This window comes from Musca autumnalis, unplaced genomic scaffold (genome assembly GCF_047663935.1).
Source record: "Musca autumnalis isolate F117 unplaced genomic scaffold, ASM4766393v1 scaffold_2, whole genome shotgun sequence".
Lineage (NCBI taxonomy): Eukaryota > Metazoa > Arthropoda > Insecta > Diptera > Muscidae > Musca > Musca autumnalis.
The window spans coordinates 260654651-260673710 of NW_027411755.1; the positions used below are offsets into that span (position 1 = coordinate 260654651).

The 19060-nt window shown below is 38.6% G+C and overlaps 1 protein-coding gene across 1 annotated transcript in view; it reads right to left on the minus strand.

The window, feature by feature from the left end:
- Positions 1 to 2112: 2112 nt before the first annotated feature.
- LOC141391958 (uncharacterized) overlaps positions 2113 to 19060 on the minus strand; it is a 117950-nt gene continuing 101002 nt past the window's right edge. The window contains exon 2 of the mRNA XM_073964744.1: positions 2113 to 9274. Coding sequence (XP_073820845.1) covers positions 7210 to 9117 — 1908 coding nt within the window. The 5' untranslated portion in view covers positions 9118 to 9274 and the 3' untranslated portion in view covers positions 2113 to 7209. The remainder of the gene's footprint in view (positions 9275 to 19060) is intronic.

Below are 19060 nucleotides of genomic sequence, written 5' to 3' on the forward strand. Positions count from 1 at the left end.
GTTCTAATATGGACTATATCGGTCCACTCATCGGCAACACCTAAACTGGCTATTGTGTAAAATAACCCTTTAAGAGAGAAATCGATTTAGCTCAAACTTTGTAAATTGAAAAGTACAATTGTAATATATTTAAATTCAGAAAATTAAGTACAACATATTTAATTATATAGTCTGTAAGGAAAATATCCAAAAACTAATAAAGAAAAAAAATATTTCCTATAGATTTGTATTAGGTCCGAATATGTACTACATCGGATCACTCCTATGGATACACCCTACCCAAAGTTTGGAAAAAATGCACTCATCTTGGATCATTCTGAATTTTGTTGCAACATGTAGTTTTTTGCGGCCCTTTCCATCCTGGAAAATTTTCCCAACAGCTAAAAAACCTACAGAAGTATTGTGTTAACTCTTTTTCTTCGGGTACGTGGCTGAGGGTATATCTCTGTCGGCTCAGCTGACTGATACTTTCTTACTTGTTATTTCACACGTGGGTCCCCTTATTATACCCTCAGCCTTTAGGCTAAAGAGGGTATTTACACTTTGATACGACCAAAAATGTGCCTCATCGAAATAATGGTTTTAGACCTCAAGTTTGTTTGTACGATATCCGTTTCAGACAATTTTGAGTAGATCTAGCAATGTCCGTCCGTCTGTCCGTCTGTCTGGCTGGCTGGTGCGCACGATAACTCTCGAACGGATCAATCGATTCAGTTCAAATTTTGGGTATCGAAATATTTTGTCCAGATTCGATTTAAGTTCGAAGATGGGCCATATAGGTCCACTCCTTCAGGTACCTCTCCCACAAATATTCAAAAATTGTCGCAAAACTTGTGCGCACGATAAATCTTGTAGGGAGTAACCGATTTGGTCCATACTTTGCACATCGTGTAATTTCTACCAAACTTAGATGCGGTTCCAATATGGACTCAATCGGTGCAATCCTTCGGGTACCTCCCACACAAAATTTCGGAAAAGTTCAGTTTAGGACCTGGTCTTGAATCGTTTTGATTTTTGTTTACGCAAGTTGTATTCGCTGTCCTCTATACGACGCTGTAAGTTTCATTAGGGGCAAGTCCATACTTCCTGAGAAAATAGCCTGAAAGTTACAAAAAAAAACCCTATGACACCGTGTGTAGTGGTTGGAGCGCAAGATAACTCTCGAACGGATCTGCCGATTCGGTTCAAAATTTGGCTTTCGTAATATTTTGTCCAAACTTAGTTAAAGCTCATAGATGGATTATATCGGTCCACTCCTTCCGGTACATCCCCCAAAAAAGTTCGAAAATGTTCGGAAAATTTGTGCGTACGATAACTCTTGAAGGGAGTGACCGATGTAATCTATACTTTGCACATCCTAATATATCTACCAGATATAGATCAGGTTCGAATATGGACTATATTTGTCTACTACTTCTGGTACCTCTCACACAACATTTCAGATAAGTTCCCTTTAAGACCTGCTCTCGAATCAGTATGATTTTTGTTGAAGCGATTTGCATTCGCTACCTTCATTACGACGGTAAAAGTTTTTTCAGGGGCAAGTCCATATTTTTTGGGAAAACAGCCCGCAAGGTGTAAAAAACCCCTATGTCACCATATGTGGCGGTCGGAGAGCACGATAACTCTCGAACTGTTCAACCGATTTTGTCCAACATTTGGTCTTCGTCATATTATATCCAAACTTTGTTTCATAGGCAATACCGGCCCACATCTTTCGGTACTTCTCCCAATATTTAAAAAATGTCACTAAAATGCTAGGACGATATCACTTGAATGGGGCAACCAATTTGGTCCAAACTTTGCATCTCCTAATATTTTATCAAAATTTAGTTTAACTTCTAAAATGACCCATACCGGTCCTCCCTGAGGGTACCTGCCCTACAAAAGTTCAACATTTGTGTGTGTAGTGCAGTTAATTCCTAATCCACATTTTTGTCGGCAAGTTCAAATGTCCACAAACGGCCACAAAATTCGGAAGAGACCTTAAATACATTCGATCTGTCCGTAGGTGAAAGTTTCACTTCACATTGGCTGAGGGTATAACTCCGTCGGCAAAATCCACTGACACTTTTTAACTTGTTCTCTAACATATGAATAATAAAAATTCAATTTTTTTGTTTTAATTTTTGCAAAAACATTTATTTAAGAAATAAAACATAAATTCTCAATAATAAAACATTTTACCTAATTCTTAAAAACAAAAGACAAAATAATGTGATGTACAATTTTAAATACATTTCTAATTTATGTTTTGCACTTACAATTCTATATTTTACAAAATGCATTCATATTATATATTATTTTTACATTACATACATACATGGGGGAGGGGAGCGAGCTCCTCTTAACATTCTTTGTTTACATGACAAGCTAACTATGGATTATGAACAACTTTGTATAACTTAAATACATTTTTTAATTACATACTGAAGGGATTCGAGGAGTTTCTTCATAAAAAAATTATATTTACAATAAATCTAAAATTTAACTGGAATGTTGATATCGTTGATAAGAAAATGTCCTTTAAATAGGAGGAGGAGGAGGAGGAGTGGAGTAGTATACAATACAAATGCTAAATAGTTTACAAAATTATTAAAAAAATATTCAAACTTAGTTTAGTAATGGAATACATATTTCATTTTCTTTAAAGGAAATTGTTGTAGTTGTGTTTTATAGAAACATATGTTTCTGAAAGAAGTTTGGATTTAATTGATACTTACATAGGGAGTTTTATTTATTTTAAAAAATAGGACAAATATTAATTTTTATACTTGTGTAGGCTTGTAGAAAAGGTAAAGAAGATACTTCAAAGAAAATCAATTTTAAATAAAGACAGTAAAAAATATTAAGAGTCCACAAATTGACCCAATTCCAGCTTCGCTCCGATATGTCAACAGCTAAATATTCTCAGCCTATGAGGACTGTACAAAAACCAGTAACAGGAGTGGTGGACCTTAATGACATTTTAAAATATCCTTTATTTTAAAAATAATAATTTCGGCTTTGTATCAGAAACATCGGTCCTAATATGTTCCACAGACCGATCCAATTAACGCACTCTACAGCAATAACATCTATAAATTCAGAACACTAATTAAGCGGGGTGAATAAGATGATAACGTTGTAGTAAAGATCGGAAAGACCACCGGTAGTGAAGAACTTGGGCTTATTTGCACTTTTGTGTGTGAAGGAGTGGCTTGAATATTGAAACATTTTAGGCCAAAATCTTGAAACTTGATTTTCATTAAGTCTTTGTGGGCAGGTCATGCTTTTGAGAAAATGACCCGAAATCTCTACAAATGCTACAATAACCAACTAAAGTCATTGGTGGACACAATACCTACCGAAAAGAGCTTTTGGTACATTATCAGGAAATCAACGCATAATTCAGACTGCAGAAATGAAATATCTGTGGCTAGTTGCTGCTAAAGAACAGAATTAAACCAAATAGCCTAAGATGCTTTGGGCATGTTGCCAGAATGCCAGGCAATCGACTACCAAGACGAGTACAGGAGGCAATACCATCAGGTATGAGACCTACAAGGTAAAAGAGGTCCAAAATAAACGAGTAAGTAAAAATCTCAGGAAGTATGGACTTTGCCAAGAAACGAATTGTATGATTTTCCAAAATTATTCTCTAACAGCCATTAAACTGAAGTAGATGAACAATTTTTGAACTTATGTGGGGGAGATACCCAAAGGAGTCGATCGAAGTGGTGGACCAAATCATTTACTCCCTTCGAGAATCATCGTGTTAACCACAGACAGCAAGGCAAACGGACGGCCATGGCTAGATCATACCAAGTTGTCTGAGACGGATTTGGTTTAATGAAGCCTACAGCCATTATTTTAAACAGTGCACCCTCAATAGCCATACGGCTGACGTAGGGGATGGAAGATACCAAGGAACGGTCCTGACCGGTTTTAACATGACAAAGCCCAGGATTTATCTTGATCCCTCTTTCATCTCAAGTGGACACTGACCTCCCCGTGGTGTCACCTGGGACACTGCCTTTAACACCCGTTAAAGGTAGTGAGCTAACATGTACCGCGCGTTCACCCATAAGAACGTTAACAACTTGGGTTTGGGCGTAGGGTTAGTAACCCTCCCCTAGAAAAAACAGCCTACTATGAAAAAACGAAAGAAAAGAAAAACAAACCCCTCTAAAGTTGACGAACCCCGCAAACGTTTTAAGGACCATGATCTGCGAATATGCACCTGGAATGTTCGCACTCTTTATAGAGAAGGTGCAGGCTTCGCATTGGCAGACGTATATGAAAAGTACAAGGCCGATATTACTGCCATACAGGAAATACGATGGATTGGGAAAGGCGTCACAACAACACCTAAAGGTAACGCACTGTATTATAGCTGCCATGACATAAAGCATGAGTTTGGTTGCGTATTAGTAGTTGGTCGGAGATTAAAATACCTGGTGTCCAGCTTCATACCAGTGAATGAAAGACTTGCTACAATTCGAATAAAAGCAAAATTCTTCAACATCAGCTTTATTTGCGCTCATGCTCCCACTGAAGACAAGGACGAACTGACCAAAGATATATTTTACGAGCGCTTAGAAGAAACATATGACCGTTGCCCTGCCCATGACATTAAAATTATACTAGGCGATTTTAATGCCAAAATTGGAAAGGAGAATATCTTTGGCCCAACAGTCGGGAATTTCTGTCTCGACAGTGAAACATCTGACAATGGTATGAGGCTGATAGACTTTGCAGCTGCAAGAAACATGGTAGTTAGCAGTACCAGATTTAAGCATCTCGATATTCATAAGGGCACCTGGCTGCCTCCAGATCAAAAAACAAGTAATCAAATTGATCATGTTGTGATAGATGAAAGACATTCATCGAGCGTTTTGGATGTACGATCGTTCCGAGGGGCAAACATTTATTCGGACCATTACCTTGTTGCAGCAAAGGTACGTACCCGTCTAAACGTTGCAAATAAAGCACGAACAGGCACAACGCGGAAGTTGGACATCGATAGGCTGCAAACACAACAGATAGCCACAGCATATTCCACTCAACTAGTCCAATTGCTTAATGAGAGCACTCCTTGTCCCGATAACATAACAACACAATGGCAAAATATTGCCCCCTCCATGCAAACAGCCGCAAAATCCATACTTGGATACCAGAGACCTCCACAAAGGAATTCACGATATGACCAGGAGTGTCGTGCTGCTACCGAAGTTAAAAATGCGGCATATAGAACTACTTTACAATTAGTAGCAACGCGTAGCGCACGAGAGAGATATCGGAAGAAAAGGAGAGAGGAGAAACGTCTTTTCCGCAAGAAAAAGAGAGAAATGGAAAAGCGGGAGTGTGAAAAAATCGAGGAGTACAGGAGCCAGAATGAAGTCCGAAAATTCTACCAAAGAGTGAAACATCAAACAGATGGCTTTGGTACAGGCACATCCTCCTGTAGAGACCAGCAAGGTAATCTGGTAACAGATACAGATATAGTGTTCAGGATATGGAAAGACCATTTTTCAAATCTGTTGGTATCCAGCGAAGATACCACAGATCCAATCCCTGAAGATGGTATAGAATGTATACCGCCCGGCGAAAATGAGGTAAAAACAGCAATCAACCGGCTGAAGAATAATAAAGCTGCAGGAGCCGATGGCCTACCAGCCGAGCTCTTTAAAACCGAAGGCGATACGCTGATAAGGTGTATGCATCAGCTAGTTAGCTCCATCTGGCAGGAAGAACGCGTACCAGACGATTGGAACCTGAGCATCCTGTGTCCCGTCCATAAGAAAGGAGATAGAACTTTATGCTCCAACTATAGGGGCACAAGTCTTCTCCCTATTGCCTATAAGATAGTGTCAGGTATATTGTGCGAACGACTAAAGCCAATGGTCAACGAAATAATTGGACCACAAAAATATGGCTTTAGACCTGGCAAGCCCACCATTGACCAGATATTTACCCTGCGCCAAATCCTGGAGAAGACCCAAGAGATGCAGATCGACACATATCACCTCTTTGTCGATTATAAAGCAGCATTCGACAGTCCCCTCCGATCAAAGGTATTCCATGCAATGCCTGAATTTGGTATCCCCGCAAAGCTCATTCGGATTTGTAAGATGACTTTAACTGATACTAGGTCCTCAGTTAAAATTGGAAAGAACCTCTTCGAGCAGTTCAGTACCAAAAGAGGTTTCAGACAAGGAGGCAGCCTTTCGTGTGACCTATTCAACATTTTGCTGGAAAAGGTAATACGAGATGCAAATGTCAATAGAAATGGCACAATTTACACCAATAGCCACATGTTACTTGCTTATGCTGATGACATAGACATCATGGGACGATCAGTAAAGGAAGTGACTGATACCTTTAGGAAGTTCGGAGCAGAATCTACGAAAGTGGGTCTGGCGGTAAACGGCGAAAAGACCAAATTGATGGTGTCGACGCGCAAAGCGTCCATAGAGCTCGGACCAACTGTAGAAGTTGGTACCTATAATTTTGAGGTAGCTAAAGACTTCGTCTACCTCGGCACTGCCATAAACACAACAAACAACATCAGTTGTGAAATAAGAAGAAGAATTGTATTGGCCAACAGATGCTACTATGGTTTAAGTAAGCAATTTAAAAACAAAGCCACATCTCGTCAAACAAAAATAACACACTATACAAAACGCTGATACTATCCGTGCTAATGTATGGCTCCGAAGCATGGGTAGTTGCGCAAGCAGATAAGGCAGTGCTTGGTGTGTTTGAGAGGAAAAATCTTCGAAAGATCAACGGGCCGATTTGCGTTGACGGTGAATATCGACGTCGTATGAACCACGAGCTGTATCTGCTATACAACGGCATCAATATAGTTAAACGTATCGAGATGCGGCGATTGCGTTGGCTAGGCCATATAATAAGAATGAGCGATGATGAACCCGCTAAAAAGGCGTATAAATTCGAGCTACGGTGCACGCAGAATTGGCAGGCCAAAGAATAGATGGCGCAAACAAGTGGATGAAGAGATGACAAGGCGCGGTATTCCAGAAAGCGAAGTGAAAAACAGAGAGAATTGGATATCTTTTCTTAGTTCGGTCTATGGAACAAATGTTCTGTAATGGGCCAGCTAAGTAAGTAAGTAAGTAAGTTTGTATCTTCTTCTTTTCTACCTCTTCTCTTTCTTTCCAGCTGAACAAAAAAATTACTAAAATAAAAATATTTCACTCAATGTTAGGTTGTTGTCGGACACTCTCTAATGGGCGATGTTTCAAAAGGACTTAGTTTATTTGTGGTGTTTATGTTGAGAGGGGAACCGCGATTACTGCTACTACCACCATCGTTTCGATGAAGAGGAGGTGGTGTGGAAGCAGCCGATCCACTTGTTGGTACAGTTTGATGGTGTTGTTGCTGATCACTGCTTTGCCCAAGCTGTTGTTGTTGTTGCTGCTGTTCATTCGATTCATTGCTGTGATTGCTATGTTCCTCCTTTATAATAATTCTCAAACCACTAGCCGTAGAGTCCGGATCTGAGGGAGCATACGATGAACTTCGACCAGGTGAATGAGGTTCCGAATGTGGTGTTGTACTATGATCCATTAATGCCAATTTGGAGGAGGCACTGGCTGTCGTAGAATTCAGCGGCAATTGAGTGACTTTACCCATAAAAGAACGAATTTCTTCGAAGTAGGATTCCTCGGCAGGATTTTCACAAAATCGTCGCAGGCCACCACGTATGCGTTCGTTAAGGCCCAAACCCATTGATACAGCATCGGCTTCATGTTTCTTTAGATGCCGATCGAGATTGGTTTGCTGACCAAAACAGCGTTCACAAATTTCACATTTGAATGGTCTTTCCTTGTTGTGGATGTTGCGCACATGTCTCTGCAGGTTCGACGATATACTAAAGGAACGTTCACAGTATTTGCATTTGTAGGGTTGTTCGCCGGTGTGTGTGCGCAGATGACGTGTTAAATTCGCTGAACGGGGAAATACTTTGCCACAAAATTTACACGTGTAACGATCCTTGGATTTGTACAAATGATTGGCCCCAGCTGGGACATTGGAACGATTAACCGCAGGTCTCTTTTGGCGATAGTGTGGCCCACTGCTGCTGGTGGTGGGGTTTTGAGTAGTGGTGGGTGTGGGGCCATTTTGACTGAGTAACAAAGAATTGGCCAGACTTTCGGTTAGGGAGTTTCTATTGGAGGCGGCAACATCAAATTTCAGATCAGCCATATTGGAATCTGCTGTGGCTATGGGAGGCGTTGTGGTTGTCGCCGTCACTGTGGTGGTATTCTTTTTCGCCTCTTTACCCAGACTACTGGCCGCCGCCGGTGGGGAGGAGAAAAACGGAAACTGGCTTACATTTGCTGCAGGATTATTTGTCTGATTTGGTCTTGGCAAGAAGAAGAGATTGCGATACGGCAGAGGAGGCATTGCTTTGGCTATTGTCTCGAGTAAAGTGGGATGTAGGGCGGTTACAGAAAATGGCAGTTGTTCCAAATTGGTTGGTAATGATTTGGCTTGATCCCTTAATACCCTTAGCATCTTTTTGCTGTTCAAAGCTTCGAATTGTTCTTGCAAAGAAGCTTGATTGTTTTGTAGCAGGAAATTGTTGTTGTTATTGTTTAATTCATTTATTAGATGGAGATCGGCGGTTTTATCACCAACACCACAACCACCACCATCTTGCAGGACTCGAGAATTAGTATTGGTATTATTATTACATTCGGAATTGTGACAAGACTTGTCCATTTGTGCACCAGTTATCATTACCAAATTGCTGTTTTCATCTTCCATCATTTCGGTGGTATTGGAATCACCACCATCTGTCCCCGTCGCATCACCCCCACCACCACCACCATCATGTTTTTTGTGGGCCAATCTTAAGTCGAGGGGTTGATCGTTATGACCACGCCTTCTTTCTTTTTTCAAATCCTTTTGAGTTTGATACAAGGCCGTCAGGGCAGTGGTAAGGGCCGTTGCTGCCGAGGAAGTGTTGCTGCGTGCTGGTGATGACAAATCATAAGGTACATTTGAATTGAAGTTGCTGTAGGGCATGGAGCCTAGAATAGGGTAGACAGACCCTTGTTTGGGGCTAGGAAGCATTTTTCTGGGAGAATGATCTTTTTCTCTCATACTAAGTTTACAATGGCTGGCGAAAACAGCGGCATTCAAAAGAATTGCTTTTGTCAGGTGTGGGTACTGTACTGATTGGTTGTGGTGTTTTTTTTTATTTATAAGTTTTTACAGGAAGTTCTGTGTATGGAGGGGAAGTTGATCATTGATTGAAGATCTGAAATTAAAGAGAAAAATAAAAGTGGGCTGTTAGTTATTTGTGTAATTTTGTTTCCATATAAAACTGAGAAGAAACAAGTAAAAAAGTACCAGTCGGCTTTGCCGACAGAGATATACCCTCAGCCTGTGCAAATTGAAACACTTTTTTCACAAAAAACTTATGTATTTAGGGGGGCTTCAAAATTTTGGTCGTATGAACCGACAAAAATGATGATTAGGATAAAACTTCAAAAATTTTGCGGAAAAGGTACTTAAATGAATGGACCGACATAGACCATGGGGGTGCCATAGGGGGTTTTTACACCCTTCGGGCTGTTTTCTCAACAAGTATGGACTTGCCCCTGAAACAACTTTTACCATCGTAGTTGAGGCAGCGAATGTAAGTTGCTTCAACAAAAATCAAAGTGATTCAATAGCAGGTCTTAAAGTGAACTTATCCAAAATTTTGTGTGGGAGGTACGGGATGGAGTGGACAAATATAGTCCATATTCGAACCTGATCTATATCTGGTAGATATTATGAAAATGTGTAAAGTATGGACCAAATCGGTCACTCCCTTCAAGAGTTATCGTGCGCACAATTTTTCCGAATATTTTAGAACTTTTGTGGGGGAGGTACCTGTAGGAGTGGACCGATATGGTTTATCTTTGAACCTAAACTATATTTTCACAAAATATTACGAAGGCAAAATTATAGACCGAATTGGCAGATCCTTTCGAGAGTTACCTTTAGCTCCAACAACTACACACGGCGTCACAGTGTTTTTTTGCACCTTATAGGCTATTTTCTCAGGAAGTATGGACCTGGCCCTGATGAAACTTGTACCGTCGTATGCTACAACAAAAAACGAAGCGATTCAAGAACTGGTCCTAAACTGAACTTCTCCGAAATTTTGTGTGGGAGGTACCCGAAGGAGTGAACCGATTGAGTCCATATTGGAACCTCATCTAAGTCTAGTAGAAATTTCACGATGTGCAAAGTATGGACCAAATCGTTTACTCCCTTCAAGAGGAATCGGGCGCACAAATTTGCCGAACATTTTCAAACTTTTGTGGGGGAGGTACCGGAAGGAGTGGACCGATATAACCTATCTTCGAACTTAAACTAAGTTTGGACGAAATATTTCGAAAGCCAAATTTTGGATCCAATCGGTACTGTTCCACGGGGGTTATATCAAAACGTGAACCAATACCAACAATTTTCTGTAAAAATATTTCGCAAGACCTGACGAATACTGAAAATACCGAAAACCGGGCGATACCGTTCTATTGGAGCTATATCAAAACGTGGACCTATGTACATAATTTTTATCAGAAAAGTTCTTTGGTCCATTGGGAATCCTCATTTCGGCGTATTTGGGCGTGAAACATATGTAAAATCTTCAAAATTCGGAAAATCGGGAGGGTCTATATCAAAACGTGGACCTATGTCCATAATTTTTATCGCAAAAGTTTTTTGTAAAGTGAAACCCCCGCATCTCAAAATTCAACCAATTTGCTTGATAAGTTTAGCTAAAATATTCAAAATACCGAAACACTAAGAAGTACCGTTGCATGGAGACTATCCCAAAACGTTAAACGACCTTCCCAATATTTTTCTCCCGACATTGTCAGCGAACTATAGGTATTTATACCAAAATTCATCTGCCAACGCCAACTCCTTTTATATTTGGCCACTGTTTATTTGAACTCGCGTCATAGTGCAGCGTTTTTTGATGTTCTGAGCCATTATCTCGGGAACTTTGGACTTGCCCTCGAAAAAATTATAATGACGTAACGGGGGCTACACCAACATCCTCTTACAAAAAATTTCATAACGATTCGTGAGGTGTCACTAAACTGCACTTATTTCAAATTTTGTGTGGGAAGTACCTGAACGAGTGGGCCGATATAATCCATATTCGAACATGATGTATGCCTTGAGGTAGTATTACCATATGCAAAGTTTGGTTCAATTTGGTTACACCCTTCGAGCGTTATCGTGCGCACAAGTTTTTCGACAATTTTGAACATTTGTGGGGGAGGTACCTGAAGGAGTGGACCTATATGGCCCATCTTCGAACTTAAATCAAATCTGGACAAAATATTTCGATACCCAAAATTTGAACCGAATTGATTGATCCATTCGAGAGTTATCGTGCGCACCAGCCAGCCAGACAGACAGACGGACGGACATTCCTAGATCAACTCAAAATTGTCTGAAACGGATATCTTACAAACATACTTGGTGTCTAAAACCATTATTTCGATGAGGCACATTTTTGGTCGTATCAAAGTGTATATACCCTCTTTTGCCTAAAGGCTGAGGGTATAATTAGACTCTCTTCGAATTGTGTCCATAACGAAGTAATTTTTCGTCCCATCAGCTTATTGGGAAGTTCAACGGCGTATTATAAAAATGTTGGGTTCACGGTCTTCGTCTTAAATTACAAACTTTATTGGAGTTTTAATGTAAATGTGTTTCTCCAAAATCAACTCTTTAGGGCCAATCTTAAGAATGAATTACAAAATAAATAAAAATAAAAATCACCTGGAAGTGATAACAAATCTATTTAAAAAATGAAAAAAAAAATCGAAAAATATTACAACATAAAAAATGCAAAACAAGTGTTTCAATATAATACAAATAGAACATTACTACTAATACTAATCACTATTATCATCATCATCATCAAATGACCTCCATTAAATATGTACGGCTGTAGTAGAGTGAGGTTAACCAAGCTCACAATAAACTTTCAATACGACGCCATCAATATTATTGAATGTGAAAACAAACTGAAATAAAAATTGCTCACAGAATCGATATTTTGACACTAAATCATACAATTACTTCATCGGAATTGAAATTGAAATTTTAATACGGCCACCTTTCGGGCATCCGCTCCTCGTTTTAACATTGAAAACAAAGTTAAAAAAATGTTGTTCAAATAAAATAATTATGTTTTACAATATTAATACCATATAATCAAATATAAGTTCCTGGGGGGCATAGCTTTTGGAAAGGGAGGTAGGTGGAATAATAAATATTTTATTTATTCTGAGTAAATAAAATTTGAAAAACTTCCAAACGATTTTGAGATGATGTACCACAAACTCAAATTGTTTTTTAATTTATTTGTACAAATGGTGGGTGGGTGATGTTTATGTTTTTTAAATTTCGAAACAATACACAAGAATTTAGACAAACGACATTTTGTCGTAATTTGTTTAAACCCAATCAAGGAAGTCGAGGTCTCCGACTTGTGTAATAACATTGTCATGTGAGCGAAATTTGATGGCAGAAAAGATGCCATGCGGCCTCTTATTTAATGGTGTTGATGTTGCTCTTTTGGTACTTCTACCACACTTTACTTTGTTATTGTTTAAATGTTTTAAACCTTTTTGTATTTTGAAAAGCTCGCGTTTTTTTGGCATACGACTCATCCGACTTAGTTCCACAGATTCTGTTTAACAGGAAATATTATTTGCTACCGCAACTACCATTAAATAACAAACAAACATAACGCACCTGAATTTATAACCTCTGACCGTTGTACTTTTCTGAACCATGGAAAGGCTGACTTGCAAGCGATCAGAGAATTTACCAATCACCGCTTCAGGTATATGTTCACTCTCTCAAAATTTTCCGGGATATCATCACAGCTGTAGTCGCTCATCTGCTGGTTTAATACCCGAAATTATACCAAATTTCCTAGCAGAGGCGATGAGACTAGCAAGTGAGCGTGATATGTTCATTCGTACGAAGACTGAATACTCAAGAGTTAGGGACCTTACGCTTGAAGTCAATAGGCTGGTAGGCGGAAAAAGTGGTTAGTCCACCTGAAACAATGTAACATTGGTACAGGATTGAAAAATTGCGGGCAACGGTGCTAATCGGTCACTGGGATATTTGTAATCATGCAAATCGCCTATATTAGGGTTATGACTTTTTTACAACTTCATATCCATGCATCATAGCGTGATGAGTTTCTACATAAGTTTGAAGTCACTGTAAGCAGATGTATAATTGAAAATAAACTTTAGAGCCACAATTGTGGGCAACGGTGCTAACCGGTCGCTGGGGTATTTGTAAGTGGTTTGTGCATGACCTGTTTTAATATTTGAATGAAATAAACGTAATTTTAGTTATTAGTAGGCTTAAGTTTTTTCATTCGTTCAACAAGAAATAATGTTTGAGGTTTTTTTCCATGTCATATTTCTTTTCAAAAAAATTTTTTTTTGAACTTGAACTTTTTGAACTTTTTTATATTTTAATTGAATAAACGTTATTTTAGTTATTAATAGGCACAAGTTCATTCATCCGTGCTACAAGAAATCATTTTTGAGAAAAAATGTCGAAAAGTCATAACCCTAATCCACACATGTCAGTCGAGAACTGAAACAGAACAGGCCGTGCGACCGAACAGTCATGGTCAGGGTTTAAAAGCCAGCATCTAAAAACATTAGCATTAGCTGTACACTTCAACTGCTACACAATATTGGCACACACGGCTAAATAAGCAACCGAACGCATATTTATTTTTGTACATTTTTGCTTATTTTACGCCTAATCTTTTTTCGTTAGGCATAATCGACAACCACGCTACATATTTTGCAGTCGGCTGACCATTCGTCGCAGCGAATTAGCAACTGAGGGTGGTTTTGTGATTAGAGTTGCCAACGCAGTAATAAAAAAGGTGTCATTTAATGTCAAAATACCTCCATCATATGGTAGAACCTATTCGTTGATCATGTGTGCTGCAAAATATGAGTACGCGTGTCCCATGCTATTTTATTATAGAGACAATACCAAATAGCATCAGCATCGCTAGCAATATTTTTGTGAAATTTGTTGCTACATGTTGCCGTTGTTCATTGTTGCTAAACATATTTCAAAGAAATTTTAGCAGGCAAAGCTGCAAATATTCGGTGCTTTTGCTAATATGGCGTTAGCATTATAAACCCTGGTCATGGTGGTTCTTGACCTATTGAAGGCTTTTGATACCGTCAACGATGCCAAGCTGTTCGAGTACAGTTAGAAGACTTTCATCCAGTCGTGTTTAAAACGTTGGATAATCAGCTACATGTGTGGACGCAAGTCGATTGTGGAATTCAAAAATAAGAAGTCTAAGTCTCCTAAAGTGACACAAGGAATTCCCCAAGGCTATGTGATATCTCCGGAACTGTTTGACCTCCATCTTTCTGAAATTAAACACCCTTCAGACGGCATAGATATCGTAATGTATGCGGATTACTGTACGTATGTCAAGTGCTATCGTCGAGAATATATCGCTCATTTACCTTGTTGACCTCTTAAAAAGCAATAGGTCGGCTTCTGATAAGCTAGGCGGCTTTAATCAATTTAGAATAAGTGGTACGCAAATGTTACCACCTTGCGGACTGCAACAGAGTGTCTCCTCATGACACCAGTGGACCAAACTTCATAGGGAGACGAAGATCTTTCCGGTGCATTAGTACAAGAACAATTTGTCGGTGCAGTACCAGCTTGTGTGTTATCGCCGTGAGCATTTCTTTCGCAATCTAGTAGACGAGCTTCTTCCACCCAGGCACTTCAGGAGAGATCTTCATTAGCTAGAGAGAGAGTGTTCAAAAGGTAAAAACGAGAACCTCTAGATGAGACTTGTATGGCATTCACACTGATGCAGTTGCGCAGGGGGAATGCCGTACCCGGATTCCAAGGAAAAACATGAGTGGCTTTAACCCAAATAAGATCCGGATGCTGCAGCCGCCTAAACTCGTATGGGGAAAGAATTGATACCCAACACATGACCCATATTGGATTGGGACCGCACGTCTCGCTGCATTTGTTTCACTAAATCCACTTAACTGACTCCTGATTCTCCATGGACGCAGCCAGTACAGGCTCCAGAACTTTTGACTCAGAGAAACCGGAACTAGATAACTGAAAGATATACGAACGAACATATTTGCGTTGATACAACAACAACTACTTAAAGGAATGACAGATTGGCGATCCAAAACAGAAAAAATCCGGCGATAAAAAAATTGTCATATTGACGAAATTCGATAAAATTATTTGATCACAAAGTAAAAATACAACTGATAAAATATTTCACATATTGATTAAAATATTTATCGATTTTTTATACAATTTTTTCATCAAGAAAATATTTTTTCTTTCAAGCCCAATGTGGAATCTTTTGATAAATATTTTTGTCAATATATGAAATATTTTATTGATACATTTTTGATTGAATCTTTGAATTTCTTTATCAAATAGCTAAAATTTTTTTCTGTGAATATTTTCACCTCGTAATATTTCTCTCTTGTCCCTTCGGGGACCTTAATCAAGTTCGAAAAAAAAATAAAGTTCAAAATATTTAAAAGGTTTTAGCCAACATTATCTATCAGAAATAGATGAAATTTGGTGTTTAGTCTGCGTTTGGGATATATACAGGTGCACAGGTGAACGGTACCTCCCGATGTTCGGTATAGTCACATTATTCAACAGAAAGGGCTATAATTTCGTATTTAATCCCCTCGGGGATATAAACTATTTGTTATTATAGTTCTCATAGAACCGTACTTCCCGATTGTAGGTATTTTAAAGAAATTGATATTTGATCTTCGTTGGGGATGTAAAATATTCCTGAGGATAATTGTTGGTATAGGTAAACGATTTGATATAGCTGCCACAGCCGCCCTTTTTCTGTATTCTGAAGGTTTTGGGGTCGATTAGGGATAGCAACTCAACTGTAGTTGCGTTGCCAGAACAGAAAATCATACAATTAAAATAAGTGAAAAGACAGAAAAGTTTGTCAAATTCATTCAACATCAGTGTTTTGAACCTTTAACTATAAATTTAATTTAAACAAGTAAAAAAGTGTCAAATCGAATATATTTAAGGTCTCTTCAAAATTTTTTGTCACTTTTTGGATATTTGAACTTGCCGACAAAATTGTGGATTACGAATTAACTGCACTAAGACACAAATGTTGAACTTTTGTGGGAGAGGTACCCTTAGGGAGGACCGATATGGGCCATTTTGGAAGTTAAACTAAATTTTGACAAAATATTAGGAGATCCAAAGTTTGGACCAAATTGGATGCCCCATTCAAATGATATCGTCATAGCATTTTAGTGAAATTTTTTTAAATATAAGGGAGAAGTACCGGAAGTTGTGGAGCGGTATTGCCCCATAAGACCAAATCGGTTGAACAGTTCGAGAGTTATCGTGCTTTCCTACCGTCATATATGGTGACATATGGGTTTTTTACACCTTTCGGACTGTTTTCCCAAGAAATATGGACTTGCCCCTGAAAAAACTTTTACCGTTGTAATGGAGGTAGGGAATGCAAATAGCTTCCACAAAAATTAAAATGATTCGAGGGCAGGTCTTAAAGTGAACTTATCCGAAATTTTGTGTGGGAGGTACCCGAAGGAGCGGACAAATATAGTCCATATTTGAACCTGATCTATATCTGGTAGATATATTAGGATGTGCAAAGTATGGATTACATCGGTCACTCCCTTCAAGAGTTATCGTGCGCACAGTTTTTCCGAACATTTTTGAACTTTTGTGGGGGAGGTACCTGAAGGAGTGGACCGATATGGCTTATCTTCGAATTTAAGCAATGTTTGGCCAAAATAATATCAAGGCCAAATTTTGGACCGAATCGGCAGATCCGTTCGAGAGTTATTTTGCGCTCAGGAAGTATGGACTTGCCCCTGATGAAACTTGTACCGTTGTATGGGGGGCAGTGAATACAAGTTGTTGCAATAAAAACCAAAGCGATTCGAGAGCAGGTCCTAATCTGAACTTATCCGAAATTTTGTGTGGGAGGTACCCGAAGGATTGAGTCCATATTGGAATCTCATCACGATGTGCAAAGTATGGATCAAATCGGTTACTTCCTTCAAGAGTTATCGTGTGCACAAATTTGTGGGGGATGTACCGAAAGGAGTGGACCGATATAGCCCATCTTCGAACTTAAACTAAGTTTGAGCAAAATATTACGAAAGCCAAATTTTGCGCTCCAACCACTACACACGGTGTCATAGGGTTTTTTTGTAACTTTTAGGCTATTTTCTCAGGAAGTATGGACTTGCCCCTAATGAAACTTACAACGTCGTATAGAGGACAGCGAATACAACTTGCGTAAACAAAAATCAAAACGATTCAAGACCAGGTCCTAAACTGAACTTTTCCGAAATTTTGTGTGGGAGGTACCCGAAGGAGTGGACCGATTGAGTCCATATTGGAACCTCATCTAAGTTTGGTAGAAATTACACGATGTGCAAAGTATGGACCAAATCGGTTACTCCCTACAAGAGTTATCGTGCGCACAAGTTTTGCGACAATTTTTGAACATTTGTGGGAGAGGTACCTGAAGGAGTGGACCTATATGGCCCATCTTCGAACTTAAATCGAATCTGGACAAAATATTTCGATACCCAAAATTTGAACCGAATCGATTGATCCATTCGAAAGTTATCGTGCGCTCCAACCAGCCAGACAGACAGACGGACATTGCTCAATCGACTCCAAATTTTATAAAACACATTTCGTCTAAACATACTTGGGGTCTAAAACCATTATTTCGATAAGGCACATTTTGCCCGTATGAAAGTGTATATCACCAATATTTTTGAAAATTTAACATAGCTGAAGCCAAGGTTTACCCTTTTAGAATACGCGACTTGTGGTTCTATATTATACAAATTAAATGATTTTGGATAAAATGAAATGTTTTTGGACACGGCAAAAAATATTGGCCCTAAAAGATAATTTGCATGGAAGCTGTGGCTATATTTATGTTAAAAAATGGGTAAAAATGGGTTGAAGCCATCATGTCTTTTTTTGTTTTTTCTCGATTTGTGAGTAAACCACACTTCTCTCGATTTTCCTGTCAAAGTAAAAGTAGAAGCAAACTAAATAAGGATCATCTCACTAATGTATTACTTTTCAAAATTTGAACTCCTTCTACCATTAAATGATGCTGACATTTTGAAGCCAGATTTACAGTGTTTTTTGAAAATTTCTTCTAATTTCATTCCGCAAGCAGGTTTTTCAAAAAATCATATATAGGATTGTAGTACTTGTGATTCTGAGTTATTTGATACGTATATTGTGAATGTAGTCTGCACAGCTTCATAGTAATCTACATCCAAATGCGGAAATTTTGTGTGAACATTTTTGTAAAAAACATATTTTTCGGGCCTAATTTTTACAATTGTCATTCGATTTGCTCGTACTTGATTGCACATTTTAGTTTTTTACGTTCAGGATCTAATAAATCATTCCCCGTGAAAATCCATCTACAAAAACGCGAGTTACAGGAACGTCCAAAGTAGAAAAATCACCTAAAATTGTTTTTGGAAATATCGCGTAATTTATCGCGTATTCTGCGGTTCGTTTCCACTGCAATGAAACAACTAAAACAGCATCTTCGTTTTAGCGGAAACAGAGATTTGAAAACTTCACTGATAAGGGAGCAACATTCATTTTATCCCAAAAAATAGTGTGTGATGCTACATCCACGGTTCTTAATTGATCGCCTTGATATCTATTTCATCGATGTAGATTTTCATGGTGGACATTGAAATCGGATGCGGACAAAAATTGTATGCACTTTGCGCAAATTAGAGATATTTTATAGGTATTTTAATGCTAATATGCAGCTGATGCTACATCTTATCCTCCAAATTAAATTTCGAAAAATATATACAAATTAACAGATATGGTCTTGCTGTACATGAAAATCAAATGCGGACAAAATGATTTTGATAATTACGCGATTTACACGTATTTTAAAATGCAT